This window comes from Puma concolor, chromosome B1 (assembly GCF_028749965.1).
Source record: "Puma concolor isolate L17-30 chromosome B1, mPumCon1.1.hap2, whole genome shotgun sequence".
Taxonomy (NCBI): Eukaryota; Metazoa; Chordata; class Mammalia; order Carnivora; family Felidae; genus Puma; species Puma concolor.
Window position 1 is genome coordinate 162,904,191 of NC_141670.1, and position 17,569 is coordinate 162,921,759.

The window sequence follows — 17,569 nt, forward strand, 5'->3', positions numbered from 1 at the left end:
CTCTCCTCAATAAAATGCATATACATACAGAAGTTTTCCTAAGTTGCAGTGCACACATGGAACCTGGAAAGTCCAGATATGGACCTCTGTGATACAAAATTGGCAGATATTCTCAACAATGGGTCCAGCATACGTTCTGTGTGCCTTTATAGGCCTTAGAAAGGTGTGATTAAAGTAGTGAATAGTGAATTCACGTAAAACTCCTGAGTCACCTGAAATTATTTAATATTGCTACTTAGATTAAGGGGTTAGCCACCAGGGCTCTTGATTTCATTTGTTAAAATGTTGTTCCCCTAGATCTTCCCATAACCAACCTCTTCTTGTCACTTAGCTCTCAGCTTAGATCTCCCCACCTCAGCAAGTCCTTCCCTTACTACTGAGACTAAAGTAACACTGCAGTAACTAAAGTCTCCCCTTAAAAAAAAGAAAACTTGTCAATATTCCCTTGTTGATTTGTTTTGGTCTACTAGAAAATAAGCCATATGAGAGCAGGGACCTCTGTGTCTGATTAACTGCTCTGTATTCATGTTCAGAATAGATCCTGGCACATGAGTACTAATAAATATTTGTCAAATGAATCAGTAATGAATGAAATGTATTAATGTAAGTTAAATGCTAGATGTTGTGATGCTCATGAGCAATTTGTGGTTTTATTAATATGTCTCAAAATAATTTTTTTAAACTATGCTGTTAAAGATAATTTCAAATGAAGTAATTTTTATATGATGGCAGATACAATGACTGTCTGTAGTTTTCGCTGATTACTAACAGTCTGAAACAAGGTATTAACCTCCGGTTAAATTAAATTCTGATTTTTTCATGTCATATTTACAGTAAGCTAAGTAAGTAGTTTTAAAATTCACATTTGTGGTAAATTTTTTAAAAATTTAGGTAAACATGGATAAACTTTAGTTTTCTAATATTTATTAGGAAACAGGTTAGCAGTTAGTTGAATTTGAATTTGTACTATCCTTTAATTTTAGAAAAATTCTAGGATGTAACTGATTTGATTCACATGTCATTTTGGTATTGCTGTTGCTTAATGAGTCTGCTCTTATTTTCTCTGTCGACTTTCTTTTTTCTTTTAGAGAAGATGGTAGTATATTTGATGGGTTGGTGGAAGAAGATGACAAGGACAAAGCAAAAAGGTAGTTCATCTTAAGATGCAAAATAGTAATTAAATGAATAATAAGTAAATATAAAAGTAAATAGTGATTTCCAAAAGCTGTCTGTCTTAAGAGCTTAGATATATTAGCAAGGCGGAAAAGCTTAGAATATCAGTATGCAGTTTATAAATTAATAAGGTTATCCTGTAAAAGTGCTCCTCTCATCACATCATATTTGGAGTGTGTAATATCCATAAGACATCACTAAGGATGTTAACCTTCATCACTTGGCTAAGGTAGGATTTGCCTGGATTCACATTTGTAGTTACTGTTTTCCCCTGAACTTGTTCTATTCTTTGGTAGCAAGTTATTAAGTGTAGCCTACCTTCAAAGTAGTGATGGGGGGAATTAAGCTCCACCTCCCATAGAAGGGGATATCTACATATATTTGAAATACTTCTGTAAAAAAATTGTGTCCTTCCCATTCGTTTATGTCTGTATGAACTCATGTATATTTATTTTATAGTTTAAGTTATACTGTAGTGCTGTTTTATTTTGTTGCTCAAATTGTTTCAGCTTTGGCAATTGGGAGTTCTTTCAGGGTAGGCTCCTGTGTCCTCCACATGCCTTTATTCTCCAGTAGAAGGGAAGGTAAATCGTGGAGGTGAGGGAGTGAGATCTAGAGCCATGGTAGTGTTGATGTGAGCTGCCTTAAACAGGAGGCTTGACAGTTAATTATAGTATTAGGAGAGGGAGGCTCCGGGTAGCATTATAGCAGTTTGTAGTCACTGAGAGTGGGCAGTAAGCACTTTCTGGGTGTTTTTTTCCAGCTGTGTTGAACTACGTGGGTGCTTAGACAAGGGTAGACGTTGTTGTAGTATTATACACAGGTACAAAGATAAACATGTAATAAGTAATAGTTACTAAATGTCTGTATTCAGCAAAAAGGAAAAAAAAAAAGGTAGTGGGATAAGAAAAATATTCACAATAACCGGGTAAATTGCAGAATATTCTAACGAATGATTAAAATCTAAGAAGAAGATTTTGAAGACAACTATGTAGTGTATTCCAGGAAATAAAAAGACCTGGATTTGAAGCTAAAAATATATAGGACAACCCGTATCCCTCAACCTCAATCTGGTGGAGGAAAGTTTTTACAAAATACCTTAGGATAGAGATAAAATCTGTTAAGATAGGAATAATCAGTCTTGCCTGAAAAAAGAAGCAGAACTCTAAGGAATTGACTTGGACAGTGTTGAAGGCCAAGTTTATAGATAGATAAGGTAGCTAAGGGTATCCTATTTTCGAACACTCTGAAGGTTTGATCATGTTTTTAGGGAACCAGAAATACTGTGGCTCTGGAAGACACTGGAGGAAGACAGAGAATCTCACAATATTGTCATAATTAAGCAGAACCACACTGAACTCTGACTGAAACTATGATGAGTTAAAGTACCTTAGTGTTGAACCAAGAACAAAGGGAGTTTTATACCCACCTCCAAAATGAAACCTCTGTGGCCTGTTGTCAGTGAGGTCCTTACAAGGGCTGAGAACTTCCAGCCTAAATGTAACAATGAAGTGAAGTTTGCGTTAGTGGTTACGATTCAACAGTAGAGTTGGCAATATTTGGTTTCTGTGTATTTTCTTCCTCTGGAATCAAAATGTCTGGTTTGAATTACTACTTCATGGTAGCTGTATGACCCTGGGCATGTTCTTTATGCCTCAGTTGTCACCTGTAAAATGAAAAGTTGTAAGTAATAAAGTCTTCCTCATAGGAATTAATGAGATTTCATAAGTGCTTACAGTAGTGCCTGGCACATAAGTATGCCATGAATATTGGCTTTTATTTTTACCTCTGTCCGTGTGTTCAGATACTTCATATATGCTAATTTTCAGATGCTTATTTCTTACTCTTTTCTAAAGGAATATAACTAGATCTGCATATCTAAGTCTTTTGTGTATGTCTTTTTAAATGTGAAACAGGCAATTTCATCATATTTAAATTCTGCAAACCATCTGTGCACCAAAACCAGTATCACATGTTATATCTCACATTAATAAACAGCATTATCAGTCACTTGGGAATCCTCTTATATTTCCCTTTTGCTTCCCTACTGCAAACCAGATCTGATTTACCTGGAATTGATAGATCTGCCTCTTAACCCTCAAACCCACACTGCTCTGTTAACACTGCCACTGCCATGGTTTATAGGCTAGTATGTTGCGGCTGCCTCCTAAATGGTCACCTGACGTCTAGGCTTGTTTGCCATACAATAAATTTTCATGAGTATTTGCTAAATGAATTTGTTTTACCAAGCCTCGATCTTTTCATCACTGTGATGCCAGAATGGTCAACAAGCAGTTCTGTTCACGTCATTCCTTTGCTTTAAAACCTTTCAGTGACTTCCCCTGGCTTTCAGGATTAAATTAAAATCCTTTTATGTAACATAAAAACTTTTATGATTTTTTCCAGTATTTATTTATTCCTCACCCACCGCCACAACTCTAGTATACTTGGGCACAGAAAGCCCATCCATTGACCATATTAGCCAGGTTGAATTACTTGTGACAGGAGTTCATTCCTGGGTAAGTTTCCTATACCTGTAATGCCATGCATACATCTACCCCACTACCACACCCTTTTCTCAGCCTCTGTGACTCCATTCAGTACACAAGTTCAGTACTCTGCATTTCCATAGGAATTAGATAAATTTCTTGAAAGAGGTTGTCTTTTCCCAGTATCCTTAGCCTTTATTAGCATAGTCTCTGTTCCTATAGCAAGCACTCGCTGTTTGATGGAGTCAGTTTAATATCTTACGTTTCTTAAGAGATTTGAGCCATTATATTTTTTCCCTCTACAGAATTAAGAAATCTGACTTCAGGGGCACCTGGGTGGCTCAGTCAGTTAGGCATCTGACTCTTGATATCAGCTCAGGTCTTGATCTCAGGGTTGTGAGTTCAGGCCCCACGTTGAGCTCTGCACTGGGCATGATGCTTATGTTAAAAAAAAAAAAAATCTGACTTCACAAAGCAGAGGTCTGCTTTAATCATAGAATCATTAATCATAGAATGATTAATTGGTCTATAAATAATTGTATTTACTTGTCTGAAGGTCATGGTGCCACTTAGTATTTATTTACTGGTTAGCTGCTTCACATAAAATAGTACTAATTATTCTTTTGGCATGCATATTTTGAGTGCTTACTGTTTGTTGTTACGTTTAAGTGCTTAGATGAAAAAATTGGGGCTTTGTCATCAAGAAGTACACAGCCTAATGGAGAGAGAGATATGCAGACATTTGGTTATAGCTCTGTGGTGGAGGCTGGAATAATGAAATAAAGTGGAAGGCTATATGGATAAGCCTGAGGGTAGAGAGATTTTCATTTTTAGATTTGTTTGTAATTTAAAACTTACAGGAGATGGATAACTCTCCTACTTAGTAATTTTGAATAATTATATGCACATTATATGCACTTTCACAAATGCATCTCAGTAATATTCATAATAACTTACTAAAGAAAATACAAATACTTGGTATTTGTATTAAATAAGTTAAATAAATAAAACCTGAGATTTGAATGAAGTTTGTCTTATTGGCATTTTTCTAAGAACATATATGCTAAATGCTTAATATGTAAGTTTCTTTAGTGATTAACTGAGAAGAAAATTACTGCCCAAATTAACTGTACATTGTTGGTAACTTGTGGATAAATACTTACTACCACTATATTGACAGAATACATGATTTGTAGTTGTGTCCGAAGTGAGCATTGTATTAAATTATGTGTGTCATCAAATGGATTGTTTGAAAACTGCTTTTCTTTTTCATCAGAGTATCTAGAAACAAATCTGAAAAGAAACGTAGAGATCAATTTAATGTTCTCATTAAAGAACTGGGATCCATGCTTCCTGGTAATGCTAGGAAGATGGACAAATCTACTGTTCTGCAGAAGAGCATTGATTTTTTACGAAAACATAAAGGTAAAATTTTAACTTTATAAGATGGATTTTTTTTTTTTAATAACAGACTCTCTCTTAAAGCATAATGTGGTAGAAATCTTGACAGTGATTCTTAAAATTGGATGCTTCCATACCTTTTTTTTTTTTTTTTAATTTTTTTTTTTTCAACATTTATTTATTTTTGGGACAGAGAGAGACACAGCATGAACGGGGGAGGGGCAGAGAGAGAGGGAGACACAGAATCGGAAACAGGCTCCAGGCTCTGAGCCATCAGCCCAGAGCCCGACGCGGGGCTCGAACCCACGGACCGCGAGATCGTGACCTGGCTGAAGTCGGACGCTTAACCGACTGCGCCACCCAGGCGCCCCCATACCTTTTTTTTAAGAGAAAGAAATCAATTGCCTTTTTAAAGGTTTCCTGGTATGTTCTTTATTTCATTCAACAAACATTTATTTAGTGCCTACTATACGCTAGATTCTTGGGGTGAAGAGTAGCAGTCCTGGCCCTCAATTAAATTTAAGCCAAGGAAGACAAACGTGTGAATAACTAATTTACAACTAATTTATTTATTCCTCACCTGTAGATATTTAAAATGTGAGTAGTGGTCACAAACCGTAAACATGTGAGAACACAGGAAAAAAATGTCAGGAAGGGCTTAAAAATAGCTGATTTTTCAACTGAGTCTTCCTTTTAGGTTAAGTAAAGAGAACCACATTTCACCCGGAGGGAATAGGAAGTATTGTGTGCAAAAGCAGGGAGAGTTCAGTGTAATTGGAGCATAGTTGAGTTGGAAAATTATGGGTATATTTGAAAGAAAGGCAGGAGCCACATCATTTGGGCCTTATATTGCCATTTTAAAAGATTTTAGGGGCGCCTGGGTGGCTCAGTCGGTTCAGCGTCCGACTTTAGCTCAGGTCATGATCTCACGGTTTGTGAGTTTGAGCCCCGTGTTAGGCTCTGTGCTGACAGCTCCGAGCCTGCAGCCTACTTTGGATTCTGTCTTTCCTTCTCTCTGCCCCTCCCCAACTTGTACTCTGTCTCTCTCTGTCTCTCAAAAATAAATGTAAAAAAAATTTTTTTTTAAAGAAGATTTCAGTATATGTCTAGTAATTAAACACTGTCTATAAAATAAAGTGATTATTTGTTAATTGAAGAAAATCACTTTGACTATAAATGAGTCATGAAAAGAAAAAGTTAAAGAATATTAAGTATTTTGGTAACAGAGATAATAGATGAAAAACTTGGAACATTTCCTTTTCTAGCTGCAAGTGAAACCACAAAACTTCTCAAAAGGAGAATTTGTAACGAGTACCTTTATTCACTCCTCCCGGGCTCACTGAGTCATGCATTACCAAGCTGATTTTTACGCTCCATCACTCTCTGAAATTATTTTTGGTAATTTCACAAATGCCATAAGCCCCACCCATTCTGCTACCAATCAGATAATAGCAGTAGCTTTTTCTTATACCTAATGCACTGGAAGTTTTAATCCATCCTCCACTGGTTTTCTTTTTTCTTGGTCTGTGTTATACTGCACTTCTTCATTCATCCCCACTTTCTAACTGAAACTTTATTTTTTTGCCCTCTAAATGTCTTGTCTTTTGTGCTTTTGCTTTCTCTTCACTCTTTCCCTTGGTTATCTCATTCCATAGCTTCAAGTATTGTCTCCCTATTAAACTACCATATCTGTATTTTTAGATGCAAACTTTTCAGTCTTTTGTATCCAGATAACTTCTGGATCTTTCTTTTGCATGTCCTCAACCTCAGTGCATCTAAAACTGAACTCATTTTCATTTTCTCAAGTCACCTCTTTCTCTCAACTTCCCTTTTTACATTTTTATACCACCATCATTTCAGGCCCCAGGACTCAAGCCTGAAAAGACTTTTGAATTTTTTCCATCTTCCTTAGTACTACATCACAGTTACCAAATTCTGTTGATCCTTCTGTAAATGTGTCATAATTGCTTGTCTTCACTTTTATTATTACATTTTACCTCTGCAGTTAGTATTCTCACTAACCTTAGTGTCTCTTGTTAGCACACTTAGTCCCCTCAGACATTGCAGCTCAATAAATGATTGCTGAATGAAATGAAATAATATGCATACATTTGCCCCTGATAATTGAAGATTAATACTGGCATTAAGTAGATCAGTTTTTTTTTTTTTCAAAATTGGGTATATCATTCTCAGAAAAGTAAAATTTACCTTAAATTTAAAGGGAATTCTTAGATACTTATTATTAATACTCTAAAATAAGCCTGTGTTTAACTAAAGTTGATGGGATTTGCTTGTGGATTTAAATCTTTTTTCTGAATGTATATAATTGGTGTGAATGTGAAAAACATGACTATATTCCACAGAATTAGTAGCTAGATTTTTAGTTACTCTTCATATTAGTAGTACAGGCATTTCCAGTACGCCAAAAGTTGGGTGACAGTTTAATATGCTTGATTTATATATCTGATAACACAAAATCAAAACAGCCTGGTCCGTACTTTTCACAGCAAAGTAGAATATGTTTTTGTGCAGTAATATCTATGACATAGATTTTTGTTTTGGTTGTTTTAAGATGTCTGCATTAAAAAATGGAAGAGTATTTATTACCTAAATAGTTGAGATTTCATCATTAAGGAATAACTTTCTCATATCTAAATCTATTAGAAAAATGTTGCAAAATAAACTCTAATAATTTTGTTAAAATGTGTGCCCAAACCAGGGATCTCCAAATTTTGACCAGTTTAAAAACATGCAAGAGGACACTAAGCAAAAATCACTCTGGGATTATTACTTGGGAGTTTTTGCCCCAAATCTTAATTTAGTCTCCTTGATTATTAAGAATAGAGCACCTTGGGGCGCCTGGGTGGCGCAGTCGGTTAAGCGTCCGACTTCAGCCAGGTCACGATCTCGCGGTCCGTGAGTTCGAGCCCCGCGTCGGGCTCTGGGCTGATAGCTCAGAGCCTGGAGCCTGTTTCCGATTCTGTGTCTCCCTCTCTCTCTGCCCCTCCCCTGTTCATGCTATGTCTCTCTCTGTCCCAAAAATAAATAAACGTTGAAGAATAGAGCACCTCAAATTGGGAGGAATCTTGCTGCTTGGCAGTAGGCAAGCCTGTGGTCATTTCAGTAAAAGCAGAATGATGGACTGACCTCCTTGGCTCCTTTCCTCCAGGCTTATGTCCTTACGACTGCTCTAGGTTCCATCATTTAAATGTCAAGAGAAGGATGAGGAAAAAGAATTCGTTCTGATGCTTGATACTAATCTTCTTCTTCTGATTCCTGTTTGGTCATTATGTCAAGTAGGAAGCAGTCTCAGGCCTTCCACAATACAGGTTGTCAGCGCTCCCAGAGAAAAACCAGAGATTGGTATTCCCAGGAGACCCAATCCAAGGAGATAGCTTGCCACATTAGCCCATGCAGTTCATCACTGGGCCTTCTAATACCTACCTAGACCAATACATGTTATTGCCCATGGTTCTCATTTTAAATAGGAGAGAAGGCAGGTTGTTGGACTTTAGTACCACCCTTTAGCCCTACCCGGTGTTTGGAGTATGCCACTAATGTATCAAATAATCTTTACAGAAATCACTGCACAGTCAGATGCCAGTGAAATTCGACAGGACTGGAAACCTACATTCCTTAGTAATGAAGAATTTACACAATTAATGTTAGAGGTATGTCTAGATTTACTTTTTGAAAAGTTTTATTTTCCTCAGAAAAGATATAGAGATGATGAATTTTAGTATATTTTAACAATATTAATTTAATATTGAGAAGTCTTTAATTCATTGTAAATCAATAAATTATATCTTCAATTAAAATTAATTGATGTAAGTATAAGTAAATAGTAGTATGTGGTAAGGTAATGTTAAATTTTCATATTTTTAATAATACATGAGTTTTGAGAGGCTTGATAAAAGTCAGAAACCTATAGCTATCAAGTTCTTTACCTGAGACCACACTAACAATATTCATATGAAGAAAATGTAGATTATTCATCATACGTTAAATACTATGCCCTCATAAAGGGGCACCTGGCTGGCTCAGTCAGCATGTGACTCTTGATCTCAGGGTCATGAGTTTGAGCCCACGTTGGGTGTAGAGATTACTTAAAAATACAATCTTTAGGGGCGCCTGGGTGGCGCAGTCGGTTAAGCGTCCGACTTCAGCCAGGTCACGATCTCGCGGTCCGCGAGTTCGAGCCCCGCGTCGGGCTCTGGGCTGATGGCTCAGAGCCTGGAGCCTGTTTCCGATCCTGTGTCTCCCTCTCTCTCTGCCCCTCCCCCGTTCATGCTCTGTCTCTCTCTGTCCCAAAAATAAATAAACGTTGAAAAAAAAAAATTAAAAAAAAAAAATACAATCTTTAAATATTATGAAATGTAAACTACTGTTTAATTTTTTTAAACAAATTAAAATTCACCTAAATACAATATAAGATGATGATAAATGATTTTGAAAATATTAAAACATTGAAATATACATTGAAAGGCAACTCTTCTTAATTCAAGTAGAAACTTTTAAAAGGAAATAAGTAAATGTTCTTCTGTAACAAAATTATTTTTGAAAATAATTCAGAACATATTTGCTTATAATTAAACCCTCTAATACCTCATACAATTATTTCTAAAATCCACAGATGTTTTGAGTCACTCATATCTATCAGTTTTACTTCTCTACTTTTTTAATTGTTTCCTGTGTAGAATAATATAGGTATCATCTTTGCACGCAAAGTACACAGAGTTCAATATCAAATTTCCATGTAAACTTTAATAGGAAACAGAGGTGGTATACTTTGGTAGTAACATTTAAAGACAAGAAAAATACATAACAAAGTAGACATAGAAAGAACCAAGGAAAGCAGTTGAGGTAGGTATGTGGAAGTTGTTAAATAATCTTTTATCCTGTTTGTTTGGATGTATTATTTCAGACCTGAAGCATTTATCTGTGTCATGTATGTGTATGTAATGACTATATTGCAACTGTCTCTGTATATTGACTGAAGTCTGAGGCAACATAAAGTATTTTGCAAATCAATGAGTTATTTTTCGGTTCATACTTAAGATGGAACAGTTAATTGCTGGATTAATTAAGTATATATTCAGCAGAAATGTTACCATATGAAAATTTATTGGACTATAAGTATATTTATGTATAATCGTAGCTGTCCTTAAAATCTGAAAAATAATGAGCACTTTTCACATATTAACTCTATGAACCTCAAAATAATCTTATGAAGTAGCATCTGTTTATGCCTTTCTTACTTCCGGATGAGGAAATCAAGGAACAAAGGATTATGAAATTTACTCAAAGTAACACAATTAGTAAGTAGCCCCATTAGGATTCACTGCAGCCTCTCATCTCCCTGGCCTCAACCTCTCTGCACACTGCCACTCATGAACTTCTTTCATTGAAAGCTAGCCAAAGAACAGTCCTTTTATCTTAAAAACCACCAGTTAGCTCTTTGAATTACCGGACACTTACGTTATAGACCAAATAATAGTTTCTAATTTTAAGGGTTTTACCCCCCCCCAAAAGGTAAGTGTTCTTCTGCAACAAAACTATTACATTACTTTTAAGTTTGTAAAAGAGTAGTCTGTAATAGCCTTCTGATCATCTACTCATTACTAAACTCATTGATAATGTCCAAAATTATCTTGCTTAGGTAAAAGTAATATGTTTATGAAAGAGTACACACAAGCTGATGTCTAAATACATAAAGGATTTAACTCATTTAATTACTCCTTAATTTTTATTTTATGATTATATTGTCAGTGCAGTGGTTTAATAAGATCTTCTGTGTTAATCATAAACATTTACTTACTCTGCTTCATTGGTATGAAAATTTCCTTACAAATTCATAAATTGGTATAATATCTTCAGTCATTTCTTAATACTTAATGAAGATAAATTCACTAATAGGCCAAACAGAACAGCATTGTCTCCAAATTTTCTTTACACTGCACAGATTCTTTTTTTTATTATCATTTGCCAAGACACATGTAGTACCTATGATGTAGATAACTATCGAAAGGAAAAAAGAAACAAGAGTGCTGATACTTAAAAAAAAAAAAAATTGATGGACACGAGCTGCTTCCATATCTTGGCTGTTGTAAATAATGCTGCTATAAACATCGGGAAACAAGTCTCTCTTTGAATTAATGTTTTTGTATTCTTTGGGTAAATACTCAATAGTGTGATTACTGGATCCTGGGGTAGTTCTATTTTTACCTTTTTGAGGAACCTCTGTACTGTTCTCCAGAGTGTCTGCACTAGTTTTCAATCCCACCAACAGCGCAAGAGCGTTCTCCTTTCTCCACATCCTCGCCAACACTGGTTGTTTCTTGTGTTGTTGATTTTAGTCATTCTAACAGATGTGAGGTGATACCTCATTGTAATTTTGATTTGCATTTCCCTGATGATAAGTGATGATGAGCATCTTTTCATGTGTCTGTTGGCCATCAGTATGTCTTCTTTGGAGGAATGTCTGTTCATGTCTTCTGCCCCTTTTTAAATTGGATTCTTTGGGTTTTGGGTTTAAGTTCTCTAAGTTCTTTATAGATTTTGGATACTAACCCTTCATCAGATATGTCATTTGTAAATACCTTCTCCCATTCCATAGGTTGCCTTTTCGTTTGGTTGATTGTTTCCTTCATTGTGCAGAAGCTTTTTATTGATGTAGTCCCAATAGTTTATTTTTGCTTTTGTTTCCCATGCTTCAGGAGACCTATCTAGAAAAAGTTGCTACAGCTGATGGCAGAGAAGTTATTACCTGTGCTGTCGTCTAGGATTTTTATAGTTTGAAGACTCACATTTAGGTCTTTAATCCATTTTGAAATAATTTTTGTGTATGGTATAAGAAAGTGGTCCAGTTATATTCTTTGGCTCTCCAGTTTTCCCAACAGCATTTTTTTTTTTTCCAGTGGATATTCTTTTCTGCTTTGTTGAAGATTGACCATATATATAATTGTGGGTTTATTTCTGAGTTTTCTGTTCTGTTCTGTTGATCTGTGTGTCTGTTTTTGTGCCATTACCAGGCTGTTTTGATTACGACAGCTTTGTAGTAGAATTTGAAGTCTGGAATTGTGATGCCTTCAGCTTTGCTTTCTTTTTCAAGATTACTTTGGCTATTCAGGGTCTGTTGTGGTTCCATACAGGTTTTAGGATTGTTTGTTCTAGTTCTGTAAAAACACATTGTTGGTATTTTGATACGGATTGCATTAAATGTGTAGATTGTTTTGGGTAGTATCGACATTTTAACAATATTTGTTCTCCCAACCCATCAGCATGGAATGTTTTTCCATTTTTTGGTGTCATCTTTAATTTCTTTCATCAGTGTTTTATAGTGTTCAGAGTATAGGTCTTTCACCTCTTTGGTTATTAGGTTTATTCCTAAGTATCTTATTATTTTTTGTGCAATTGTAAGTGGGATGGTTTTCTTAATTTCTCTTTCTGCTCCTTTATTATTGATATATAGAAATGCAACGGATTTCTGGAGATTGATTTTATATCCTGACTTGACTTAATTAATCAGTTCTAGCAGTTTTTTGGTGGAATCGAGTTTTCTATATATAATGTCATATCACATGAAAATAGTGACAGCTCTACACCTTCCTTACAGATTTGGATGCCTTACATTTCTTTTTGTTGTCTGATTTCTGTGGCTAGGAATTCTAGTATGGTGTTGAATAAAAGGAGTGAGAATGGATAGCCTTGTGTGGTTCCTGATGTTAGGGGAAAAACTCTTTTTCCCTGTTAAGGAGGATATTAGCTGTGGGTTTTTCATATATGGCCTTTATTATGTTGAGGTATGCTCCCTTGAAAACCACTTTGTTGAGGGTTTTTATCGTGAATGGATGTTGTACTTTGTCAAATGCTTTTTCTGCATTTACTGAAATGATCATATGGTTTTTATCCTTTCTCATTGATATGATGTATCATATTGGTTGATTTACAAATATTGACCCACTCTTGCAACCTAGGAATAGACACACTTGATCATGGTGAATGATTTTTTTAATGTTTTGTTGGATTCAGTTTGCTAATAATTTATTCAGGATTTTTGCATCTATGTTCATCAGAGATATGGCCTATAATTCTTTTTTTTGTAGTGTCTTTATCTGGTTTTGGTATCAGGGTAATACTGGCCTCATAGAATGAATTTGGAAGTTTTCCTTACTCTTCTAGTTTTTGGAGTAGTTTGAGAAGAATAGGTATTAACTCTTCTTTAAATGTTTGGTAGAATTTGTCAGTGAAGCCATCTGGTCATGAACTTTTGTTTGTTGGGAGTGTTCTGATTACTGATTCCATTTCTTTGCTGATAATTGGTCTGTTCAATTTTTTTATTTTCCTGTTTCAGTTTTGGTAGGCCATATTTTTTCTAGGAATTTATCCATTTTTTCTATGTTGTCCAATTTCTTGGCATATAGTTTTTTAATAATCTATGGCAATTGCATTTCTGTGGTGTTTGTTATTAATTCTCCTCTGTCATTTGTCATTTATTTATTTGGGTCCTTTCTCTTTTTTCTTGATAAGTCTGGTTAAGTGTCTTCTCAGTTGTAATAACTTTTTTTCAAAGAACCAGCTCTGGTTTCATTGATCTGTTTTTTGTTTGGTTTTGTTTTAGTTTATATATCATTTATTTCTGCTGTAATCTTTATAATTTCCTTCCTTCTGCTGGCTTTAGGTTTTGTTTGATGTTCTTTTTCTAGCTTCTTTAGGTGTTAAGTTTAGGTTGTTTATCTGAGATTTTTCTGGCTTCTTGAAGTAAGCCTGTATTGCTATAAACTTCCCTCTTAGAACTGCTTTTACTGCATCCTGAAGGATTTCATTTCATTTCATTTTCATTTGTTTTCATGTCCTTTTTATTCCCTTTATTTCCTCATTGATCCATTTAGTAGCATGTTATTTAACTTCCATGCATTTGTGGTCTTTCCAGATTTTTCTTGTGATTGACTTCTAGTTTCATAGAGTTGTGGTCAGAAAAGATACATGGTATGTATGACTTCAGTCTTTTTGAATTTGTTGAGGCATGTTTTGGGTTAATATGTGATCTGTTCTGGAGAATGTTCCATTTGCACTTAAAAAGAATGTGTATTCTGTTTTAGGATGGAATGTTCTGAATATGTCTATTAAATCTGGTCCAATGTTCATTCAAAGCTATGGTTTCCTTGTTGATATTCTGTGATGTAAGTGGGTTGTTAAAGTTCCCTACTATTAATGTATTATTATTGATTAGTCCCTTTATGTTTATTATTAACTGTTTTATGTATTTGGAGGCATAAATATTTTCAATTGTTATATCTTGTTGGATTGTCCCCTTTTTTATTGTATAGTGTCCTTCTTTGCTTCTTGTTATAGGCTTTGTTTTAAAGTCTATTTTGTCCCATATAAGTATTGCTACTCTGGCTTTCTTTCCTTCCCTCCCCCCCTTTCCCTCCCTCCCTCCCTCCTTCCTTCCTTCCTTCCTTCCTTCCTCTCCTTCCTCTCCTTCCTCTTCTCTCTCTCTCTTTTTCTTTCTCTCTCTAAATTTTTATTTAAATTCTAGCTAGTTAACATATGGTGCAGTATTAGTTTCAGGTGTAGAATTTAGTGACTCATCACTTACATATAACACCCAGTGCTCATCACAAGTGCCCTCCTTAATACCCATCATGGGTTTAATCCATACCGCCTGCCCACCTCTCCTCCAGCAACCCTCAGTTTGTTCTCTTTAGTTAAGAGTCTGTTTCTTGGTATGCCTCTCTTTTCACTCTGGCTTTCCTTTGACATCCATTTACATGATAAATATTTCTCCCATAACCTCACTTTCAATCTGCAGATGTCTTTAGGTCTAAAATGAGTCTCTTACAAGCAACATATAGATGGGTATTTTTTTTTTTTTTATAATCCATCCTGTCACCGTGTCTTTTAATTGGAGCATTTAGTCCATTTACATTCAAAGTAATTCTTGATAGATACGTATTTATTACTATTTTATTACCTGTTTTGTGGTCATTTCTGAAGATTTTCTCTGATCCTTTCTTGTCTTTCTCTCTTTTATGGTTTGCTGGTTCTCTTTAGTGATACATTGGATGTATTTCTCCTCATTCTTTCCATATTAGTGATTTTTGATCTGTGGTTATCATTAAGTTTATGTTTAACATCTTCTGCATTTAGCAGTCTATATTAAGTTGATGGTTGTTTAGGTTTGAACTCACTCGTTACACCTCTCTTCCCCATGTTTTAGGTATATGGTATCATATTTTACATCCTTTTATTTTGCAAGTTCCTTGACTGATGTTTTATAGAAATACTCACTTTTACTGCTTTTGTGTTTCCTGTTCACACTGTGTCTTTTCCCCTGAGAGATTTCCCTTTAATATTTCTTTCAGAGCTCATTTAGTGATCATTAACTCCTTTAGTTTTGGTTTGTCTGGAAGACTCTATTTTTGTTGTTGTTTGGGAAACTCTTTATCTCTCTGTTCTGAATGATAGCCTTGCTGTTCTGAATGATAGCCTTGCTGAATAAAGTATTCTTGGTTGCCGATTTTTCCCATTCAGTACTTTGAATTTATCATGCCACACCCTTCTGGTTTGGAAAGTTTCTGCTGAAGAATCCCCTGCTAGCTTTGTGGGATTTCCCTTGTATGTAACTGTATTCTTTTGTCTTGTTGCTTTTAAATTTTTTTCTTTATTACTGTATTTTGCTATTTTAATTACATTATGTCTTGACGTAGATCTATTTTTGTTGATTTTTGTCAGGGGTTCTCTATGCCTTTCTTTCTCCAAATTAAGGAAGCTTTCAGCTATTATTTCTTTAAATAAAGTTTCTTCTCCGTTTTCTCCCTCCTTTTCTTCTGGGTGTCTATAATATGAATGCTACTGTGTTTGATGGAGTTACTGAGTTACCTAAGTCTGTTCTTGTTTTGTGCAATTCTTTTTTTCTGTCTTTTGTTCAGCTTGATAACTTTCTGTTACTCTGTCTTCTAGGTCATTAATTCATTCCTCTGCTTCTTCCATCCTGCTGTTCTTTCTGATAAGTGTATTTCTTGTTTCTTTTATTAAGCTCTTTATTTCTGCTATGCTATTCTTTATCTCTGTGTTGAGGGTCTCACTAATGTCTTCCACTCTTTTGTCAAGTCCAGTGAGTATATTTATGATCATTACTTTAAAATCTCTGTCAGGCATGTTACTTCTGTTTTACTTAGATCTCTGGCTGTGGCTTTGTCCTGTTCTTTCATTTGGGACAAATTCCTCTGTCTTCTCATTTTGTCTAAGTCTCTCTGCCTGTTTCTCTGTGTTAGGAAAGTCAGCAACATCTCCTGTTTTTGAGGGTAGTGGCTTTTTGAAGAAGATGTTTTGTAGTGCCCTGCCGGGTAGTTTGCCCTCTTCTCCAGGGCCTAGCACTTCAGGGAGAACCTCCAGTGTGTGCTGCGTGTGCCCTGCTGTTGTGTCCTGGCTGCTTTATTCTTCAGGTCAGTCATCTACAGAGGCTCTCTTTGCCTATTTTAGGCAGTGTTTGGTTCCTGGCCTGAATGTGGCATGTTTTAATAGGTGTGGTCTGGTCGGTTTATGAAATGAGACCTATCACCACCTCCACTGGAACTGAGGCCCTGCCAGACTCCTGAGTGGGGAGATATGGTGTGGGCAGGGGTTTGGTTTTCTGGGGGAGGAGACACACCATCCTGGGACTGAGACAAGTGTGACTGGAAAGGACAGTTCTTCTCTGGACCACAGGGGTATGGAGATAGGTATAAATAATTTAGGTAACAAGTGTTGGCTGCACTGGTTCCCACTGGTGGCTGTGTGCTTAGGCTGAGGGGTGGGGGAGGGAAATGGTGCTTACCAGTTCCTTTGTTCCTGGTAGGGACTTTCTGTGAATGCTGCCTCTCTGGGATACACTCTGAAGTGAGCAAATCACCTCTCCATTGTGTGCCCAGGTGCTCGTCAGATCGCTGTTTCGATACTGTATGTCCATGGGTTGTTTGTCCTGCCTTCTCCACCACTGCCTCCGGTCTCTCCCCAAGCCAAGCCTGCTGATCTTTAGAACTCCAGGCTTTAAGCCTGCTGGTTGCTCCTCACAAGATTTGACCCCTCTTGCTTTCCAAGCCAATTGGTATGGGGATTTGTTTTCCTCATGTGCTCCCCTGTGTGCTAGTGTGTCTTTCATTCTTCTCTGCTACTGGAGCTTCCTCCCTTCCCACTGCAGCAGCTGATCTGTTTCGCTGCATCTCTGCACTTCCTACTTTCTTCACTGTGGCCTCTTCTCTACTTTCAGTTGTGGAGCTTGTTCTACCAGTCTTTAGATGGATTTCTGGGGTATTTAGGTTATTTCATAGTTATCTAGTTGTATTTGTGGGATGAGGTGAGCCTAGGGTCCTCCTACTCTGCCACTATGTTTGAAGACAAAGAATTTTAATTAACTCTTTCTGTTATACAATGTGGGGAAGGGATACGCTTTATAGGCTTCAGCCTTAGGAGTAGGATGTCCTTGCCTGTCTTACTTTCTCTTCCATATGTCTTCTCTTCTG

General features: G+C 36.1%; 1 protein-coding gene across 5 annotated transcripts in view; it reads left to right on the forward strand.

The window, feature by feature from the left end:
- CLOCK (clock circadian regulator) overlaps positions 1-17,569 on the forward strand; it is a 132,281-nt gene that overhangs the window by 57,914 nt on the left and 56,798 nt on the right. For 4 of the 5 annotated variants that reach the window (XM_086705031.1, XM_086705029.1, XM_086705027.1 and 1 more), the window contains exons 5-7: positions 1,089-1,148; positions 4,939-5,087; positions 8,643-8,734. In XM_086705031.1, the coding sequence (XP_086561157.1) occupies positions 1,089-1,148; positions 4,939-5,087; positions 8,643-8,734 (301 nt within the window). Of the gene's footprint in view, positions 1-1,088; positions 1,149-4,938; positions 5,088-8,642; positions 8,735-17,569 lie in introns of those variants that run through there. The other variant, XM_086705030.1, reaches the window with a different exon arrangement.